Source organism: Aotus nancymaae, unplaced genomic scaffold (assembly GCF_030222135.1).
Source record: "Aotus nancymaae isolate 86718 unplaced genomic scaffold, 86718_ANA_hifiasm-v0.15.2.pri h1tg000014l, whole genome shotgun sequence".
NCBI lineage: Eukaryota > Metazoa > Chordata > Mammalia > Primates > Aotidae > Aotus > Aotus nancymaae.
The window spans coordinates 58,989,026-59,011,890 of record NW_026988425.1 but is presented as its reverse complement, the minus strand read 5'-3'; the positions used below and the strand labels follow the sequence as shown (position 1 = coordinate 59,011,890).

The 22,865-nt window shown below is 33.5% G+C and overlaps 1 protein-coding gene across 2 annotated transcripts in view; it reads right to left on the bottom strand.

The window, feature by feature from the left end:
- The window catches only part of CWC27 (CWC27 spliceosome associated cyclophilin), a 261,252-nt gene that overhangs the window by 231,665 nt on the left and 6,722 nt on the right, over positions 1 to 22,865 (bottom strand). For both annotated transcript variants that reach the window (XM_012462277.3, XM_064376014.1), the window contains exons 2-7: positions 22,150 to 22,246; positions 15,024 to 15,136; positions 14,121 to 14,264; positions 12,237 to 12,335; positions 11,203 to 11,306; positions 8,829 to 8,898 (exon numbers count right to left, since the gene is read on the bottom strand). In XM_012462277.3, the coding sequence (XP_012317700.1) occupies positions 8,829 to 8,898; positions 11,203 to 11,306; positions 12,237 to 12,335; positions 14,121 to 14,264; positions 15,024 to 15,136; positions 22,150 to 22,246 (627 nt within the window). The remainder of the gene's footprint in view (positions 1 to 8,828; positions 8,899 to 11,202; positions 11,307 to 12,236; positions 12,336 to 14,120; positions 14,265 to 15,023; positions 15,137 to 22,149; positions 22,247 to 22,865) is intronic.

The following is a 22,865-nucleotide window of genomic DNA, read 5'->3' as shown; positions in this document are numbered from 1 at the left end:
TTAATGTATTTTAAAAATGAGTTCTCATACTGTATTCTTGAAAATCACTGAGAGATTTTATGTTTCTCTCCATAAGAAATGGTAAGTCTGTGAGGTGATTCATATGTTAATTAGCTCCATTTAGCTAATTTTAAAATTAATTAATTTTTTAAAGAAGGTTCTTAACTTCCAAAACTTACTTTAAACAGTTGAAAGGAAAAAGGAAAAAACTTGTTTTACACTAACTTAAAATAAGACCTGACAATAGGAGGAACCTGTGTTTAATTTTAATAATCATTACCAATTAAAATTTTAATTAACTTTTAAAATGGAATTAGTATAAAAATATATGAAAAAGGCAAATTTTTAGGCCTCTCTTCCTGCTACAGTAGACTCTGGATCCTGCAAGGAGAGAAAGCAAATTGGAGATGAACTGAAGAAATTAGGAGACAATCCTAAAGAGGATGAAAATGAATTCAGACATTTCCCTTTAATGCCTATTCTTTCTGAATGACCTACTTTAAGGTTCTTACTTATACCATCAGGTAACAACGAATTTAAAGGAAGAACAAACACCAAAGATCTTTTTAAATGTTTTAAAATTGCTTAAAATAAGTTGGCTAATTAAAAGGTTTAGCTGATGAATGAAATACTAGATATACTTAGTAAATTCAGTGTTAGGAGCTTCACAGAAAATTCAAAACTATCTGCAAACAAATGTAAAAATGAAAATCAGAGGGTCATAGAAAAAATAAGTTATCTGGCACTTTATATCCAAGAACAAAGAGGCAGCAAAATAGTAGGAACTAAATAGAGTACAGGTAGAAAAGAGCAGAGGGAGAGAGGAGGAGTGCGGAGAGTGACAGGGGAGACAGGGAAAGAAAGAGAAGAAAGAAAGGAAGGAAGGGAGAAAGAGAGGAAGGGAGTGAGGAAGGAAGGGAGGGAGGGAGGAAGAAAGAAGGAAGGGAGAAAGGGAGGGAGGAAAGGAGGAAGGCAGGGAGGGAAGGAGGGAGGGAGGGAAGAAAGGAGGTAGGGTAAGGAGGGAGAGAGGGAGGGAGGAAGGTACACAGGAGCAACATTGGCCAAGAAGCTGGATGGTCTGGGGCTCAATCTCTAACTCTGTATGGACAGTTAATTTTATGAGTCAACTTGGCTAGGCAGTGGTGCCCAACTGTTTAGTCAAACACCAGTCTAGAGTTGCTATGAAAATATATTTTAGATGGGATTAGTATTTAAATTAGTAGGCTTTGAGAAGGCAGATTACCCTCCAAAACATGGGTGGGCCCCATCTAATCAGCTGATGGCCTTAAGAGCAAAAACTGAGGTTTCCCAAGGAAGAAAAAATTGTGCCTCAAGACTCTAACAAAGAAACCCTGCCTGAGTTTCCAGCCTGTGTATTCTGAACTTATCAACTATTCCTTGAGTCACCAGCTTGCTGGCCTACTCTACATATTTTGGAATTGCCAGCTCCCACAATTACATGAGCCAATTCCTATAAATAAAGAGATAGAGTGATAGATCAATAGATAAACAGATCTATTTTATTCTCATTCTCTCTCTCACACACATTCTATTGGATGCTTCTGTTTCTCTGGAGAACCCTGACTAATACACTCTGAGACCTTTGGCATAGAAGCAGGAAAACTTATTAGTTAAAAAAGGGATTTTAGAGGCCACAATCTGTTCTCCCATGCAATGCAGGAATCTCCTTGACATCACTGCTGACTGGTCAACCATGTCTCAACACCTCAAATGAGCTTATTAATACACACACACACATGCACACAAACACATTTCTTTTTAAATGGCTTCTATTATTAGGAAATTCTCTGATAGGAGAGAAAAAAAAAATCTGTATTTTCCAACCATTCAACCAAGCCTAATTCTACCTTCTAGAACTACAAATAAGGCCTATTATTAGGCATACTATATAAAAGTTCATTTAGACATACATTAGACAGAATAATGGGTCCTACAATGTCCATGTCCTAATCCCTCAGAACCTATGAATGTATTACCTTACATGGCAAAAGAGACTTCATATATAAATGAAAGATTCTGAGGTGGGGACATCATCCTGGATTATCAAGATGGGTCCAGATGTAATTACAAGAGTCCTTACAAGTGAAAGAGGGAGGCAATAGAGTTAATTTTAGAGTGATGCAGCATGGAAAAGACTTTACCAGTTATTGCTGGCTTTGATGATAGAAGAAGGGGCACGCCAAAGAATATAGGCCGTCTCTAGAAGTGGAAAAAGGCGAGAGACTAGATTCTCTGCAGAGTCTCCAGAAAGAAGGCCCTGCAAACTGATATTTAGCCCAGTGAAACCTATTGCAGACTTCTGACCTTCAGAAATATAAGATACTAAATTTGTTTTGCTTAAAGCCACTAAATTTATGACAATTTGTTAAAACAGCAATATGAAATTAATAAAATATGTTAGTACCTTTGTAAAATTAGCTAAGTCTAAGCAACTAAAAAGACAAGCAAATTAAAGTTGAATACAATTTGATGAGGCAGAAACATTTTACTAATTACACTTTTTAACATTTCTGACTTCCTCTTTGCAAACAGCCTAGCAGCATTCTCCATGCCATGCCCACCTCCCAAGTTTTTTTTGGGAAAGTTTAATTTCATAAAATAAACTAGAATAGGACAAAACATCCTTAACTTTATTCTCAAAAGTGGTGAAATTGTCTATCAAGATAACTTTTTCTGGGTGAGGAAAAAGCCCTTCTCTAACTCTGGATTTGAAGTAAAAATGTTAATGTCTTGCAGGGAAAGAAATACTTTGTGTGTCACTGTGAATGTCGCACAATTGATTACTGTATAAAAATCTAGCTATTGAGATACTTTTAAAATGGGCCTGTTTAACTTACCACATTAAAAACTAGTTGTCTTGATTGTAAGCTTTAACTTGAAAAATATTTCCTGACATTTGTATTTAAGTTATATGTAAAGATTCATGAATAAATTTTAAACCAATACAGACATTTGAATAAAAGTATTGTTTAAGAAAGCAACATGAGGAAGCAATATTCCAGATAAAAATATTTCAAATATTTGAAGTCTAGGATCATATTTTCACTTAGTTTTATTTCTCCAAAGTATTAATATATCCAGTTCCTCACTGCATTCTCTATGTGAGGCAGTTTTTGGCATCATCCTCGTTCTCCTCACCAACTTCCCTTCCTCTGGATGCATCTGGTTTGCCAAGATCTTTCTTAAGTATGTTCAGAACTGGACAAAATGCTGCAAGTATAATCTAAACAATGAAGAGAATGTTAAATTCCTTATTCTAGAGATCTTACGCTTAGTAATTCAGCTAGGACTTAAAGGCCATTATGTCATACCTGAAGCTGATTGTATTGAACTCAAGTACGGAATTTACATGTACTCCTATTACATTTCAACTTACTAGTTCAAATAGGCACTGGTTAACAACAAAGCACCCTTTGGGCAGAAGTATTCAATTAGCTATAAATCTATCTGACTGTACTATCTCCCAGATCACATTTCTTCATGTTGTCCACAAGAATATCATGAGAGAGTCTGACAATGTGCTTTTCTGAACTCAAGATATGATTATTATGGCATCCCCTTATCATGCAATCCTATCAAAGAGGAAATGAAGTCAGTCTGGCAAGTCACTTAACCAGAGGCTCAGTTTCCTCATCTATAAAGAAAGGAAGTTGGACAAAATCCCTTTGAGCTATAAAATTCTACGATTCTAAGAGATTTTATCAGGTAGTAGAAAGATACTGAAATAAATAATGAAGGAAAGCTAACCCATGTGGGAGAGGCACTTGTCATGAATAAGTGAGTGGGGTGAAGGGGTGTCTGTAATCCCACACTGATAATCCATAAACCAGAGAGGACTCTATCTTATTTCTCCTTTCACATAAAGTAAAGCCTCAATTCAGACTTTACCAATTATTAACTTGTGATTGGGCAGAAAGGTTCTGGAATAAAGATTAATACTGTGCAGTCACTGAAAAAAGAAACTTGATAAGCAAATGAAGAATGAAACAATTATTTTTAAGCCCTTTAGAAATACTTAATTTTATGCAACCACCAAAACTGCAAATTATTCTTAGTCATTAAAACAGACACTTATTTGGCTTTGGCTCCAGACGTTTCATATATTTAAAAATAGTAAAGCTAAATTTTGCAGGAATATATTCTATTAGCCACAGTTTTCCAACATTCTTTCTTTTCTTACTAAGGAATCTGAACAGTGCTGGTAGTGTAAAAAACTGTATATAAGCAAAATTAAACAAAAATACACTTCTACTTGGATTCTCTCCAGAATTTATATGATGTCCTCAAAAACAATTTCCCTTTCTCTAAGCCTGTAAATTTCAACAGTATTGTTCTTGTTACTCTATTTTCTCCAACTAAACTTACCTCCTTGTCCATTACATAAAGCAAACAAAAAAGTTAAATTCTGTAGGCTAGAGATTCTTCAGTGTGCCAAGATCCAATTGCATGTGAAAAATGGGGTTCTTGGTAGGTAATAATGAGCTGGCTGCACAAGCCACTATCTAGGAGGCTGAGTCTAGGCTGCACAAGCCACTATCTAGGACTCTATGGGAGTGCTCAGGAAGGGCAGTAGCCAATTGTGTCAAGATTATGGCTTCTTACCCAAAAAAGCTGAGCTGATAATGAAGTTATCAACAGCGCTCTTGATTGGGCATAAGGGCATGAGATTCTACATAACAGTTATGATCACATTAGAGAATTTCATATTTTGTAGTTCTCTGGGATTAAACTACCAATTATAAGATATATGGTATATATAATATATATATACCATATATATATTATATATATAATATATATATATACCATATATATACCATATAATATATATATACCATATATATACTATATATTATATACTATATATTACATATCTTATAATTGGTATTTTAATCTCAGAGAACTATTTTAAGTTCTATTTTAAGGCATTTGACTTTTTCAAAGACATTTTTCAATAAAATAAATCAAAATTAAAACTATCTATATCCTTACAACAGTAAGTGGGACATATCGTTTTCATGTTACAGAAAGGAAAACTGAGGCTCAGAGAGACTAAGTTATCAAAGCTCACAGGGTATCAAGGGAAATTAAAGTTTTAATAGGAATGTGTATGATCCCAAATCCATGTTATTTCTACTCTAATACACTGCCACTCAAAAGCGGCACAGACTCTATCTGTAATGAGCTCACAGCTCAGGACTCTATACAATTAATACGTCATAAAGTAAAGGGTATAATGTTGGACTAGTGTACAATGCAAACATAGTCATATGCTTCTTCTGTAATAAAGCGAAAAAGATGTGTTTAAAAGGAAAATGTAAAGTGTCATAAGAAAGGCAAAGGTTGGGTAAGAAAAAGAAAAAAAAATTTAAAAGCTGGAAAAGATATTTAGAAAAGATGGCATTTCAGGTGTTGAAAACAAATATGACTTTGATAGCCAGAGATGGAATGGGACATTTCAGGTGAGAAAAAGAACATGAATGAAGGCACAAAAAACAGAAATGATGAGGCATACATATAGAGCAGCAAGTCATTCAGATTTGCTAAAGCAGTCTTTCCTACATTTCCCTGGTATGAATTCCTCTGAAAGATACTGAATTCCTCTGAAAGATATCTATCCTTTGGAAGATACTGACACCAGGGAATACAAAGTCACAAAACAAGAAGTATGAGAAGAAAAAGACAGTGAGTTAAGACTTGGCCAGGGCTTGAGAAACTAGTGTGCAATAAGCAGCTGGAGAAAAGAAGAGTAAACCAGCCTAGAGATATAGACGTGAGAGTCAGATACAAGCATTTGATGATAACTTTATTCCAAAGCACCTCCTTATGAAAGAGCCAGATGAGAAAATTATGATGGCACAATACTAGGAAAATAATACTCATGTGATAATGAACTGTATTTGGGTTGTAATTTTCTTGGCAGAGAGAACAGATTTTACTCAGTCCTTCTAAAAGTGTTTAAAATGTTTTTCAGGTTTAGGAAAGAAAATAAAGAGCAAGACAGCACTATCTTTGATGGTATCCTTGTACATTTCAATCTGAAACACAAATTGCTTTTGTAGTATAAGTCCACAATATTTAATATAATTTAAACATATCGTTTTTCTACTTTGTATAGTAGAAAGCAGACAAAAGATACACTTTGAACATTTAACACATCTGCCGTTACAAAGAGAAAAAATTCAAACTAATTTCCTAATAATCTCAAAATAATTGTGAACAAAACTTACTTTAGACTAGAAGTTTAATTTCAACAAAAAAACTGACAGAAAAACTCCTGTCTCCTACCCTTGCTCTCCAAGGCTGCTCAAACTACTATCCAGGAACCTATGGGATTTAGGGAAGGACAATGGGCCAACTGCCTTCCCCAGCTGCCTTCTACCCCAGAATGCTACGCTACCAGCAAAATTTTTTTCACTGGTAAAAATTTCACTAGCAGCGTAGCATTCTGGGGTAGAAGGCAGCTTTGAGATGTCTTGGGCTTGAGGGAGACAGCTTCTATAGCATTCACAGTCATATGAGAGACTTAGCCAGCTTAAAAAAAAAACCCTCAGTTCAGAATTCTGATTTCACCACCTCTTACTTGTATGATCTTGGACGAGTGATTTAACCCCCGCTAAGTTTCACTTTCTTTATTCTACAAAATAAGAAAAATAATGTCTATATTGCATGGTTGTTAAAAGGATTACATAAAATAAATAGTACAATTAGCAGATAAGAAAATAAATTATTGTAATGCAGTATCATAAATGCTTTGATGGCCACAGACAGATTATCATGGAAAGAAGTACCTAGCCTAGCCTGGGTGGGAATTCAGTGGCAGGGGGAGGTAGAAGTAGAAGGTGATAGTAGAGTTAAATCTTAAAGAAAAAACAAAAAGTAGGCAAATAAAGGAGAGAGCACACTGCAGGCAAAAGGAAAAACAGGGGTGGGGGAACTGTGAGGAAGGTATGAGTATGCAAGAAGACTTGACATCTTTAGAAAACATCAATGAAAACATCAATGAAAAGGAACCCTGGCAGTTTCCAGATCTAACATTTGTGATTTTGTTCATTCACAAATATATCCACAGAATTATGACACACAGTAAATCATTCTGATGAGGCATAAATTTGAATCATGAACAATGCAAGACTAGAGCACTGACATCTAAACAAGATGACTCTTCAGATATTGAGGTGACAGAGTGGTGACATTAAAAACCTGGGAAATGGGCCGGACATGGTGGCTTATGCCTGTAATCCCAGCACTTTGGGAGGCCAATGCAGGTGGATCACGAGGTCAGGAGTTCGAGACCAGCCTGACCAACATGGTGAAACCCTGTCTCTACCAAAAATACAAGAATTAGCTGGGCATGGTGGCGCGTGCCTGTAATCCCAGCTACTCAGGAGGCTGAGGCAGGAGAATTGCTTGAATCCGGAAGGTGGAGGTTGCACTGAGCTGAGATTGTGCCACTGTACTCCAGCCTAGGCGACAGAGCGAGACTCCGTCTCAAAAAAAGAAAAAATTGGGAAATGAAGTTTTTGTAAAAAAAAATGAATTTAGTTTTGACATCTAAAGTAGAGACATTTCCTAAAACAACTCTGAACAAGGGATAAGAGCCCAGAAGAAATATTCAGCCTTATCTCCTGGAGTTTAGAATGTTGGTGTACAGTTAAGTGGAAACTGAACCCATGGCATCAAACAGATCACTCAAGGATATAGTAAAAAACAAGAAAAAATTATGAGCAAAATATTTCATATACATGCCCATTTTAATTATATTTTAATGCCAGGGGTATTAAGTAGAGTGTTTACTAAACGTCCAGCATTAGCCTACAAAAACCATGCTCACTAATAAGGTAACATATAGATAAAGAAGTAAAAACAAGAATAATAATAATGTGCTTTTAATTCAATGTTATTGTTAGAGTTGGTTAGAAATAGATAATTACATTAAACAATTAAAACTAATAGGTTATAAAGTTTTCATTACAATAATAAAGACTATGAACCTAACCCTTTAGGTCTCAGCATTCACTAATTTTCAAAAAAGAAAGGCATATCAGAATCTTTAGGACTAGAAAGCTTTGAAGATAATGTTCTTGTAGTATATATACCAGAATTACTGCTCTAAACAAGGGCAAGACACTGTGTTTCAGTAATGAGTATTACGATGCAAGCAATATTGAAGAAAACCACATGTAAAGACCTACGGGAAGGACTGGCACAATAAAAAGGCCAGAAGGCACTGCATAATTCAAGAACATAGATTTAATAGTTACAAAGACCTGGGTTCAATTCCCAGCCATAGCTATTAATTGGTCATATGACTTTGAGTAAATTATAAACTACAGCTGAATTTATTCATAAAATGAGGATAATAATATCATCCATCTCAAAGGGCTGTGATAAGAATAAAATAAACAAAATAGACATAAATAACATTAAAATGAATATAGGAGTTTTGGTCTATGATTGTTTATAACAGTAATGACAATAATCATTATCATCTATCACACCAACTGAACAAATAGGAGTTAGGATCTGAATCATAAAGTTCAACCATTCAAAAAACTACAAGTCTAATTCAAACTGATTTTTTTTAAATGCCAACATTAAAAATAAATAAACACTACAAATTTATGTAGAGAAATAATCTCAAAAGTTGCAAATATTGCTGACCACAAATCAATTTACAAATTCAAAGAACACTGAGCCTGTCCCATGTAAAACGTGCTGGAGATACAATATATAGCAGGAGATACAATAATGAGTAGACCTTAATCTCTTTTATAAGTTAGAACAAAGGGCAAATTACAGATTACCTGACTAACTCGATTTACTTCCTCCTCTTCTTCCTCAGCTTCCTCTCCAAATGAAAGTAAACTAAAATTTCTAGTCCAAAAAAAAAAAAGAAAGAAAAAATAGAAAGGAAAAGTTAAATCAAACATATTTTCAGAGCAAGAGAACAGAATTTATAAGAATAAATACATTCTGACTATTTTTTTAAAAAACTATATTACTTAGCATTCAGCAGAAGTATTCTAACAATCTATATTTTCAGTATGATGTTAAGGCTTTTGCCTCACAGCACCAATGTTTCCTACATTACACTAACTTTTAATGACCAAAAATCCCTCCTGAGCATTATCATTAAATGTGCTTATTATAAGTTAAGCATGACAGAAATAGTTAAGCTTTTTATATTTATCAAAACTGGAAGCAAAATGGAGATTTCTGCAAAACTAATAAGTATATATCCCTGAGTGCTACAAATGGGAGGCAATTAATCTAGTATTTGGTGAAATATGTTTTAATATTTTAAAATTAATAATGTATACAAAATTGTCAGACAGAAAAATATAAGCACTAAACAACTAAAATAGCCCACTAAGAGAAAAAGCTAGGTTTGTCTCCTCTGATTCATCAAACAAAACAAATCTCAAGTAAGATAAACAATAAGTCACTAAAACTCTCTCTCAAATAGAAAAATTAAAGATGAGGCAGCAAAACAGATTTTTTGTTTCCCAAAACCTAGAAGCAAGCAATAACCAACATATCATCCCCAACATATTTGCTTGAAACAAAAAGCAAAACACACACAAAAATTGACTTTAGAGTTTATCGTTAAGATAAATCACAGTGATGACATACCGTATATAACTATAGTGACAGTAACCTTTCATCCAGAGATAGGTTAGTCAAAATAAGCTGATCAAAGAATTTTTAAAAATCAAATAAATAATTCCAATAAGCAGTTATTTTGCCACAAAATATTCCAATAAGTTATTTTGCTTATTAAAATGTCTGGCTCATAGCTAACAGTTTATAAAACAACTTAACTTTATATTTGCAGGATGTCAAGGAAAAAGACTAATAGGTATTGAATGCCTATACTACTGGATGTTTCTATATACCTCTTCTCATTTAATCCTCATAACAACCAGGTGTTGTACTTATTCTAATCTCCATTTCACAGGAAGAGGTAACTGAAGCTTAGAAAGTTTAATCGACTTTGCTTTTTATTAACCAGGTTTGACAGGATTATATCTAGAATTGATCAAATCCAATAATTATAAGTACAATAAAATCCCTAAAAGGATCCTACAATTCAGTAAAAGAATATGTTGAAATCTAACTCTGCAGTATATACAGACAATGTTAATAATGTAGAGTATTACCACAAAATACTGAAATTTATTTTTTTATTCCTATTTTTTGGAAAATTATCTTCAGGAAATAAACCAGAATACTGAATGAAACAGCTTTCTTTTTTAAAATATTTATGATAAGATTATTTTTAATAGCACCAAAAAGGAGTGAAAAATACAAATTAAATTTGTATAATGGAATCATGTAGTCATTAAAAATATTCTTTATACTTTTTCTATGTAAACTGAGTGAGCATATATTAATTTTAAAATAAGAAGCAACAAACAAAAGTTTCTCAACAACTCATTTATATAAATAATCGTTATAGGATCATAAAATATGTATCTATTAATAAAGATTTCCTATGAACAACTGAGATGACATGTTTGTAGCTTAACTTTAAGATATACTGCACCTGAATACATTCATTTAGAAAACAACAACAACAAAAAACCACTAATATGGTTTGGCTCTGTGTCCCCACCCAAATCTTATCTTGAGTAATTCCCATAATCTCCTCACATGTTGAGGGAGGGACCCTGGTGGGAGGTGACTGGATTATGGGGGAGGTTTCCCCAAACTGTTCTCATGATACTGAGTGAGTTCTCATTAGATCTGATGGTTTTGTAAGTGTTTGACAGTTCCTCCTTCACACTTGCTCTCTCCTGCTTTCTTGTGAAGAAGGTACCCACTTCACCTTCCATCATGATTGAAGTTTCCTGAGGCCTCCCCAGCCATGCAGAACTGCGAGTCAATTAAACTTCTTTTCTTTATAAATTACTCAGTCTCAGGTATATCTTTATAGTAGTGTGAAAACAGGCTAATACAACCACATATTCATAATTCCAATATCTTTCAGTCTCAGGTATGTCTCTATAGCAGTGTGAAAATGAACTAATACAAACACACGCTTATAATTCCAATATCTCTCTCATTCAAACTGGCCTCTCCTTTGCTAGTAAACAATTACTATAAAAGGAAATAAAGTAAACCAAATGAATAAGGGTCATTTTTCAAGCTGCAGAAAAATCTCTCCACTATGCTTACTTTGTGCCTTTGAGTTTCAATTTCTTTACTTCCTCCTCTGGTTTCTCTTTTTTTGGCCTTTTAATTTCCCTTGGAATAATGTCATCAAAAGGATTAAACAAAACCTATGAAAAGAAATATTTTGAAAATATTATTACATTTTAAACATTTCACAAAAAATTAAACACAATATGTAATTCCATTGGTATAGTGTCTATATTCTTCCCCACATAAATATTATTTGCATAGTGATATGTATATACTATACAACATGCCTCCACTTACATGGCCTTATTGGATTCTCTCAATAATCCTATGTGTAATTAAGGGATATTTTATCCCTATTTTACAAAAGGAAAAAATATGAGAAATTGTACATGATACCTAGTAAGCAAGACCAACTCAGGTGCTTTGATTCCAAATCAAGTATTCTTGCTTCCTTAATAAAGGATCACTCTTTTTCTTTTTTTTTTGAAACGGAGTCTCACTCTGTTGCCAGGCTGGAAGGCAGTAGCATGACCTCGCCTCACTGCAACCTCAGCCTCCTGGGTTTAAGCAATTCTCCTGCCTCATCCTCCCAAGAGGCCAGGACTACAGGTGCGTGCCACCACCCCTGGCTAATTTTTTGTATTTTTAGTAGACACGGGGTTTCATCATGTTAGCCAGGATGATCTTGATCTCCTGACCTTGTGATCCGCCCGCCTTGGCCTCCCAAAGTGCTGGGATTACAGGTGTGAGTCACTGCACCCAGTGGATCACTCTTAAATTACCTATGAAGTCACTTTTTTGGGCTAAATAAATGGAATTCCTTTAACTTTGCATTATGAGGTAAGCTTTTCAGTCATTGGATTATCAGATAAAGTTTCATCTTTGAATTAAAAACTTTTAATTAAAAAAATTCTTAACTAGAAATTGTGCCCAAATAAATTAGATAAAATTTGAGTTGTGATGTTAACTTAGTATAAAGCCTTCATCCAATAGTTTAAAAATACTAAGATTCAATTCCTCTTAAATGACAATTGAAGTGCCATATCTCATAATAATCATGCTCCTACCTCACAGCTTTTTATTTTGTGTGGATTATGTGGTCTTTCTTCATCATCAATGTCTACTTCTGACAGTCGCAACATGTTATATACCGTATCCCCTGTAACCTATCAAATTAAAAATATAATGTAATTGAAAATTATTACATTCATCCTTTGAATTAAGAGAAAACCTTTGAAAATATTTTTCAAATAATTAAAAGGTAGTTTCACATGATTACATAAAAATATATGCATTTAATAATGCGAATAAAGCAACTTTATCTTAAAAGAGAAAAGCATGGATGGAATTCAATCCCTCAGTAAGTTTTCAGGAAATTTCCAATATATATTTAATATAGGTTTTTATTAAAAATATAATGCCGAATAATATCCTACTGAATGACAATTTTTCATTCAAACATCATAAACAAAATTAAACTTCGGAATAGGATAAAATAAGCAAATAATAACAACAATAATGTGGTAAATGCTTTACAGACATTACCTCATTTAATCTCACAAACATCCTAAAAGTAGAAACTATCATTATCCTTCTACAGATAAGAAAAATGAGGCTCAAAGAAACTATAAAACCAACAGTGATGGCCTTTCTAACTTCTAACTATGCTACACATTGTCTCTGATATGTTAGTTATATAATCCCAATTGTAAAAACTGACACAGAATGACAACTTAAATCTCATTTTATTATACGCTCTTATTTTTTTTTTTTTTTTTTTTTTTTTGAGACGGAGTTTCGCTCTTGATACCCAGGCTGGAGCGCAATGGCGCGATCTCGGCTCACCGCAACCTCCGCCTCCTGGGTTCAGGCAATTCTCCTGCCTCAGCCTCCTGAGTAGCTGGGATTACAGGCACGCGCCACCATGCCCAGCTAATTTTTTGTATTAGTAGAGACGGGGTTTCACCATGTTGACCAGGATGGTCTCGATCTCTTGACCTCGTGATCCACCCGCCTCGGCCTCCCAAAGTGCTGGGATACGCTCTTATTTTTAAGAAATAAATAGGGGGAATCGATAAACATCAGACAGGTTCTGTTGGAGTGGCTCAAAAGAATGTGTCAAAGCATATTTCCTAACCCATTGCTGTTATTAATGTATTAACCAACAATACTGCAATTCACGGTTTTAGTGTGATTCCTTTCATTCAGTGTTTCTCCAGACTTTTAAAACAACACCAGCTTTCCAATTGTACTGAGTTTGGTTTTTCCCTTTCATCATCACAAAATCCAGTTTTACCCGGGATATGGGGGAAATCATTCTTACTGAACCAGCAGAGGGAGCTGATACACTAGTGATGTCTAATATGCCTAAGACTTAAAACATAGAAACATATTTATGAGAAGGGAGAAGAGTGAGAGAAGAAAACCTTCAGAATCCCTTTTTAAAGAGAATTGTTGAAAATTCTATAGAAAGGATGTTCCCCAATATGACATTAAATGTGAGCAGGATTAAACAGGTACTATTCAAAGTAATATTTACAGTAAGAAGTTTCAGTGTCAACACAAATTCCACTTTAAACTTAAGAAAATCCATTGCTAAGAAAATAAACTTTAAACTACTGTTATTACCTAAATGTCTTTCCAAAAATGTAAAAACAGTATTGGCTAAGTGGCACATTATTAGCTTACACCATTACTATGATTTTAAAGAAGGAATACACTAAAGTCACAACTAATGATGGAATGAAAGATGCAGAAAAGAATTTAGAGGGTTCCGCATAGTGCATTATAATAGGAATATATTCCATGATTTTTGAAAATAATAAATATATCCTATGGAATGTTTTTATGAAGGTAGCTCATAGATAAGTTAATCATATGTAGCTTAGAAACCTGAGGAATAACATAAAACCAAAAACTGAACCACAGGTTTAAAATAACTGGACACTAACCTTTCCAAAGATGGTATGCTTATTGTTAAGTTCATCTGCTCGACCCAGTGTAAAGAAAAACTGGCTGCCATTATCATGAGAACCAGCATTTGCCATGGCAACCAGTCCTCTCCGATTAAAACGCAACCGTGAATGAAATTCATCCTGAAATGTTAAAAAGATTTAGTGAATGTCCTCAGTTATAAGACCTTTCATATGCAGCTATTGAACTTGACCTGGAAGGTCCCATACAACTTCTAATAAAAAATGCAGACATTTTACTTAATTGATTTTCAAGTACCTACTATTCTTTCAATATTATTAAACTTGAATTCACTAGACTATATCTTCTAAATATACTTAGACAGAAATATACCCTATTTTGTAGAAAGCTGCTTAATTAAACTTAAAGGAAGAGTACCTAAGGGGGAATGGATTTCTAAGTAATTTCCCTATTCTCATCCCAAAGTCAGCTAAGCTTTTGAAATCTTCTATTATTTCTCCCAGTAAACTACCTTTGAGCCATTGCAGAGTCTTTGATAATTACTCCTTCCTATCTCGTTCTAAATGTCATTAAACAATTGCTCTCTTCTTGTTTTTTAATTCAAATAATCTACTATGATTGCGTTATATAATTTTACCATGTCTTTTTAAAGTCCTAAGTTGAATCTTCTCTGAAATGGCACTGATTCTATTTGCCAGTTTTCAAAAGAGCAGGAACAAGCCTTTCTAAAGTGGTTTTCTCACTATGATAGAGCTACTTAACAAATATATTAGTCTCTTAGTTAACAGAATTTCTATCCAACCTGATACTGAACTCATTTATAAATGTAGCCATGTTACATTTCAATTAAGCATTCTCAGCTGACTTGCAAATAACAATAATAAACAACAACAATAATAAAAACAGTAATTCAGTCTTACTTTGAATGGTGCTCCATAGATAGACTCTCCACCAGTCCCTGTGCCAGTAGGATCTCCACCTTGGACTATAAAACCAGGCACAACTCTATGAAAAATGGTATTGTCATAATAAGCTGAAAAAAATTAAAAATAATTTATCAATGTCTAAAATTAATCATATCTACAGTTACCAAAATTAATAAAGCTAGAGTCAAAAGACTTATTTTCCAGAATGTTAAATAGACTCCCAAGCCAAAACCTTTTATATCCTCCTTCTTAAAAAATTGCTACTTCTCAAAACAGCACACATTTCTACAGAAACCATCATTGTTCACTTTTTGTTTTTATTTCTAGGATTCTCTCAAGCTCTGAATTTGTTTCAAAATATAAATTAGAGAGTTCTGGTATGGAGGAGAAGCAATTATGCCCCAGGGGACATTTGTCAATTTCTGAAAATATTTTTGGTTATTACAAATGGGACAAACTAATGATATCTAGTGAGTATACGTCAGTAGTGAGCAGAGTGAGCAGGGATACTGCTAAACATCCTATAGTGCAAAAGACAGTCCCCACAACAGATAATTGCCAGCCCAAAATGTCAACTGTGTAGAGACTGAGAAACCCCAGCAGAGATGAATATCTTATCTCCTACTGCTTCCTCTTTTCCTCATAGGAAATTAATTAATATACAAACTTATAATATATCAAAATTACTTATTAGTTATAGGTCTAGAACCATCAATATATCCTCCTCAAGAAACTCTGAATAAATAAAACAAATAATAAACACAATACATACTTGAGTCCAATTAGACTCAATCAGTTTGCTAAATGATTGAAATAAATTGTTCATACTGACATGTAATTCAAAAATATACAATTGGAGTATATAATTTAGAACTCATAAATATACAGGAGAGATCATGTATGCTCTCCTATACTATATATTATCTGAAACCTAAATCATTAGGGTACTTCATAGAAGAAAAAGAAGTTAACTTGGGTATGGCAGAAGCACGGCAACTTAGTGAGGCAAAGCATAAGTGAAAAACTGAGCAGGAAGCAGGAATTAGAGTTTGCCTGAATAAGAGAATTTATATTAAGCAGTAGCAATATGACCAACATGTATAAGAAAAAATGTTCAATATTACTATTAGAGAAGTGAAAATCAAAACCACAATCAGATACTACTTCACACCCACTAGAATGGCTAACATCAAAAACCTTAAAAGAATAAGTGTTGGTAAGGATGTAATGAAATTGGAACCCTTTTACGTTGCTGGTGGGAATATAGAATGGTATAAAAAGTTAAACACAGAATTAGCATGTGTGTGTTCCAGCAGTTCTGCTTCTAGGTATATGTGTGTGTATACAAGTAATATGTATGTTTATATACTGATACATAGTTTATAAATGTAAATAGTATATATAGTTCATATATAAACAGTATATATATAATATATAAGTAATTACAACAGTAGTTATGTTATTTTGATATATATCATTCCTATATATAATATATACAATTGTTAATATATATAATATATATTGTTAACATATATAGTATATATAATTATATATAATATATATTTAATTATATATACTATATATGTTAACAATATATATAACATATATAGTATTGTGCACATTAGATTTGCTTTTTCCAAACATTTTATATATATATAGTTTACACATATATCCAAAAGAATTGAATGTTTATATATATCAATATACATTTTGTTTATTTGTATATAAAAACAAAAGAATTGAAAACAAGTAATCAAATACTCATACACAAATGTTCATAGCAGCACTATTCACAAGAGCCAACAGTTGTAAACAATTCAAACGTCTATCAATGGATGAATGGTTAAATAAAATGTGATATATACATATGATATAATATGACGATCATAAAAGATAATGAAATACCGATACATGCTACAAAATGGATGAACTTCAAAAACATGCTAAGTGAAAGAACCCAAACACAGAGTCACATGCTGTCTGACGCCAGTTATAAGAAATATCTAGAATAGATAAATCTGCAGAGATGGAAAATAGACTGGTGGTTGCTGGGGGCTGTAGGTGGAGGAGGGGTATATTAGTCCGTTCTCACACTGCTATGAAGAAATACCTGAGATTGGATAATTTATAAAGGAAAGAGGTTTAATTGAGAGTTCCACATTGCTGGGGAGGCCTCAGGAAACTTACAATCATGGTGGATGGCAAAGAACAAGTAGGCAGTTTCTTCACCAGGCAGCAGGATGGAATGAGTGCAAACAGAGGAAATGCCAGGTGCTTATAAAACCATCAGATCTCATGAGACTCACTCATTATTTCGAGAACAGTTATGGGAGAAAATGCCCCTATGATCCAATCGCTTCCACCTGGTCCTGGCTTTGACACATGGGGATTATGGGGATTACAATTCAAGGTGAGATTTGGGTGGGACACAGAGCCAAACCACATCAAGGGGAGGAATGGAGAATGACTGGGTTAATGGATACAGAGCTTTCTTTTGGGGTAATAAAATGTTTTAGAACTACATAGAGGTGCCAATTGCATAACATAGTGAATGTACTCACCCTGAACTGTACATTTTAAAATAATTAGTTCTATGTTATATAAACTTCACCACAGTTTTTTTTTTTTTTAAATCCTTTAGGTGAAGGAAATAAATTATTTTATATCACTGAAATTAGTTCTGTACTTACATTAGGTAAGCACAAGAGGAAAACATGTAGAATGTATATGTAACCCTGAAGGAAGTACTGAATAAACAAAAGCTATTAGTTTTGTTGTTGTAAAAACAAACAAAAAGCAAGTAGCAATAAAGCAGGCTGTGGTTGAGCCCAATTATTGAGTTAGGTGGTCATGATCGAATCGCATGCTGAGGGTTACAAAGCAGAAAAATGGAAAGAGCACAGTTCCCTAAAGATTTCAGTGAGCTGCAGAACTAACAGCAGATTTCTTGACATACAGGACAATAAATGTCTTTATTATTTAAATCATTTTGAGTTGAGTCTTCTATTACTTGCAACTGAATACAACTTGAATAAAACTCATTCAATGAAAAATATTTATCAAGTATCTACTGTGGGCCAGGCATTTAACTGATATAATTACTGACATAATTTATAAAGTTCCTATTTTAGTGGCTCGCAGATACCCTCATAATTATTTGTACATGCAAGGTATAACTGGATATGCAATGCATATTTTTTAAAAATGTAATCTGTATTCTAACAACTATATTCAGTATACAGTACAAAAGAAAAAGTAGAAAGGAAAACTAGCTGATTTTGCTCAGTCCCTTTTCCCAGTGAGGTCAAACTAATATCTTCACTCAAATGCTACAAATTCATATTCAAATTTGAATATAAAATATACCCCAGTGTATATCATATAATGACTATTGCTTTAGACCCATAAGAAGCAGTCAACCAACACTTTTTGAGCACTGTGCAGATGATCAGATTTGCCTTTTCAAAACATCACTCAAATACCCCGGGTGAATATATTAGAAAGAGACATGACTGCAGAGGGATGGGGAGAAAGAGTAAGAGAGAGAGAGAGAGAGAGAGAGAGAGAGAACGCAAGAGAGAGCACAAGTGCATGCAGCGGAAAGCCAGTGAGAGAATGAAAGCAAGCAAACTATTGTCCCGAGAATCAAAACAGAACTATGGCTTATCTTACGACACACAGATTCAAGAACTACTTATGAAGCAAGATCCATAAGATCCAGATATATGTTACCTGTGAGGGAAAAAGGACATGAAAGAGGTCTTTATTTTCAAATTTTAGAATTATACCATTTTATTTCTTTTTCCTATTTCCCATTAAGTCTTTCAGTGATGCTGGCTTTTTAAGGTTTTCTTTATAATTTTTCTAGTTACATTCCTGTTGAACACAAGAAATTATTATAATACTATATATGAATGAGTAAACATTTTCTATACTGCCTACACTATAATTTTGTATTCTAACATAGATGTAATTTCCAACGTCCACAAATCTTCCATATCTACTATTTCTACTTCTTTGTAGTTTATTAACAATCACTACTGAACTATGCATTTATAGTTATTTTTATAATACTCTACAAAATATTTTGCTGCTTGCAGTAATGTTTATTTGATTTTCTTAAAATTTTATGTATCATCCCCACAAGTATTTTGAAAAGCTTTATTATTTCATTATGCATGTTCCTAATATCCTCCTGAATGTTCTCCACTACTGAAAAAATTTATTTAAATGTATCTTAAATATGAAACAAAGTTCCTATTTGATTGCTGTCATTCTAGTATTTATCACATAGTTTTTATTTCTGGCTACAGTAATATATGGGCATTATCATATATTTTGACAAATTATATTTGTTGTCCAAATTCATAGAGGAATTTGTATTTGCATTTTAAAGTAAAGTATTTACATGTTTCTTCTTCTAGAATTCTGTTTTGTGTTTGTGTAAATATTATCATTAATAACTTTTTATCTTCACTGTCACATTATATCCAGATGTTTTCTGCTTGTCTAACACTCATCTTGTGATCAGTCTGTGCTATTTACTCCAGCCTATTTTTTTTAACAAATATTTTAGTTTTGTTAAGGTATTTCTTTTAACTTGTAGCATATTTGTGCTTATATTTGTCACTCTAAAGAATTAGTAAACTATCATTAAAGAATAAAAGATAACTGATGAAAGTATGGACCCTGATGAGACAAGGATGATGTAAAATAAAGGTGAAGAGATAAATAGTTACATGATGTATTTTAAATATTTTGATTTTCTTATCCACTTCTCCCTCTGCTCCCCACTTGTCTATAAAACAAACATAAAATTGTACTCTTTCCACATACTGGAGAAACTAATGAAATTATCAAAGCTAATAAGCTTCCCTTTCCTTCCTTTATATCTTTTTTGCCCTATTTTTTAAGTGATAATTTTTTAAAGTTCCACTCATTTTAAATGTACACCTAACTATACTGCAAATACCTAAAACCTACCATTAAGTCTGTATAATGCAGATCTTTTGGTTTTGTAAAGGCTGTAAACCCTCCTTTGGCTGTGAATGTCATTTTAGTTGAGGGCCATATCTGAGACTGCACTCCTACTTGTTCATGTTTTTATTCATCTGCTTTTAAATTCTGGAAACCATGCTTTAAAAAAATTGATATGAGTGTTTCAAGATCTAGAAACATTATGACTCGTCTAAATCATAGAAGCAAATAACTAAAAAGAGGTTTTCTGGATTATATTTTTGAAACCTTGACTTATTTAGGAGTATCCTTGTTTAAATCAGTCTTCTTAGGCTTCATGCTAGCCTTTCCAATAATAATTCTGTCTCTATTTGATCAAGAGAATTGTTGAATTTGATTAAGAGAATTGCTCTGGTTATTTTTTAAATTATTTTTCTATTCTTTCTTCTTTCTCCTTGCATTATTATAAATAGGGGAGTAATTGTTGTAATAACTGAGTTTTATTATCACCCAATTTAAGAACCTCATTTCTTCTTCACTGTCACACTGTATCCAGATGTTTTCTGCTTCTTCCATTCGCCTGGTCACGGACTGCAATTTACTATTCATTCTTTCTAATGTTTTTCTAATTTCACTCTCCTTCTGTAAAATTTGAGCTTTTGATTGTTCAAAACTTCTTACCAGAAACAAGTCTGACTTTTCCATGTCTCCTGTGTTTCTCAACTTGGTTAACAGATATTTGAGGCCTCTCTGACTGAACTACCTGCCTGACTCTATTTCCTTCCTGCCTGCCATAGCAATTATTAATAATGGTCTTTGCAGATGTCCTTTCATTCTCTCTCTCTCTCTCTCTCTTTCTCTCTCTCTCTCTCTCTCTCTCTCTCCACCCCCCTCCCCTCTTTTTTGGGTGGATAGTGTCTGGATATTTTCTATTTCTTAAATCTTCACCTGGTAATGATCTGTTTGTCTAACTATTTAGAGAGCTCTTATCATACCATACTACTGGATTCTCCTTCATACCTTGCTTCTGACCCAAAATGCTATCTTCCGATACCTTGAATAACACTGTCTCTAAAAATCAAATATAACTTTGAAGGACAATGATTTGCCACCACTGGAGATATTCCAAACAATATGCAATGTATTCTAGAAGCCAATAAGAAGCTCTAAAAATGGAAGGTTTTTAGTTCCCTAAGAGAATATTCTGAAGGGAAAAACACATAAGTGGATGTATAATTCTGCAACATTTTTAAAAAAGAAAAATAGTTACTTTATGACTCAAATCTAAAACTAGAGACATTGATAATAACATCACCGGATGCTATCTGGAAGGCTGTGTGGAGAAAGTAGAATTTTGACAGACATTTAAAAATGGGTAGACTTAAACAGTAAAAAAGGGAAGAAAAAGCATACCAAAAAAAGGGGAACTAGTATGAGGATATATGTGAAAATGGAAGCGGAAAGGAAATGCTTAGGAAACAATGTCCAACTAAAACCATGTGGTTAGTGCAATGAGCTAGAAAGTTGGATAGTTAGGAAGCCAAGCTGCCTGAGTATTCAAATACTATACAAGCAAGTAAGAGGGAAAAGAAATTAAAGATGAAAGACAGGAAGGGAAGCAGGCAAGAGGCAATTACAGTCACATAGGTGAAAGGCGGACTGGGGAAGAAACTGGTAAATTTGGTTTTATACTGGTTTTGTTATAGCTAACAGTGGAAGGCTCCAGTTGAAAAGTCTACTAGGAAATTAGATATGTAAACTAGTACTAGGAAGAGAAGAAATGACTGAAGTTCTAAATTTGGTAGTCATTTGGATTGAAGTAACAACTAGAGAGTGATGACAATAGAGAACTAGAGGCAATCTTAGGGAATACCCAAATTTAGAGAAAGAAAGAAAGAAGTGTAAGATAGCAAAGACCAGAGGATCGCAGTGTTATTTGTTGAGATAAATTTCTCTGTTAAAAATATTCAGATTTATTTTGGATAAAGTTTTTATCCCTTATCTCTACTTCCTGACACCCAGCTCAATAGCATATCCTCCTAGCAACACTTGTCACTCATGACCACTATTTAACACTAGTCTTCAACGTTGTGAAGAAGACATTGCAGTTTATTTTTAAATTAAAAATTTCTCCAATAGAATAAAAGCCAAAAGTTATAATTACCTTCCAAACAAAGCTGTATAAAATTTCTGCAAGCTTTAGGAGCTTCTTTTGACCACAACTCTATGTCAATATCTCCAGCTGTAGTTTTCAGTAAAACCTGTAGAAAGAATATTACATTTTATTTAATTATCATTTTGCTTAATAATCAGTTGAGTAACTATTTGATTTCTAGCAATCACTAGTAAGTTTTTAATTTTAAAAGAAATATTGAAAATTGTGTTTGGCTTTTGCTGATATACTCAACAAAATGTCAAATATTCACTACAACTTATTGTACATTTAAATCTTTCAAAATACCATTTCAGGAAAAGTTTAGGATTTAAGACAAATAGCATATATCTTTTTTAATCACAGAAAAAAACTTCATTCATTTAAAAAACAGTAATACTGAAAGTGGGAAGTTTACTTGTGCCTATGAATTCAAGAACAGCTGGGCAACACAGCAACTCTGTCTCTAAAAAAATTTTTTTAATTAGCCAGGCATGGTGGTGTTCCATGCTATTTGGGAGGCTGAGGTGGGAGGATCTTGAGCCAAGGAATTTGAAGTAATAGTGAGCGATCATCATGCCACTATATTCAGGCCTGGATGGCAGAGCAAGTCCCCGTCTCAAAATAAAACAAAGCAAAATAAGACAAAAGCCCAATAATGCAAATTTGTTATAATTGAGTTTCCCATTGCATCAGTTCCAATAAAACTGTGTAGCAAGTTAAGAAAG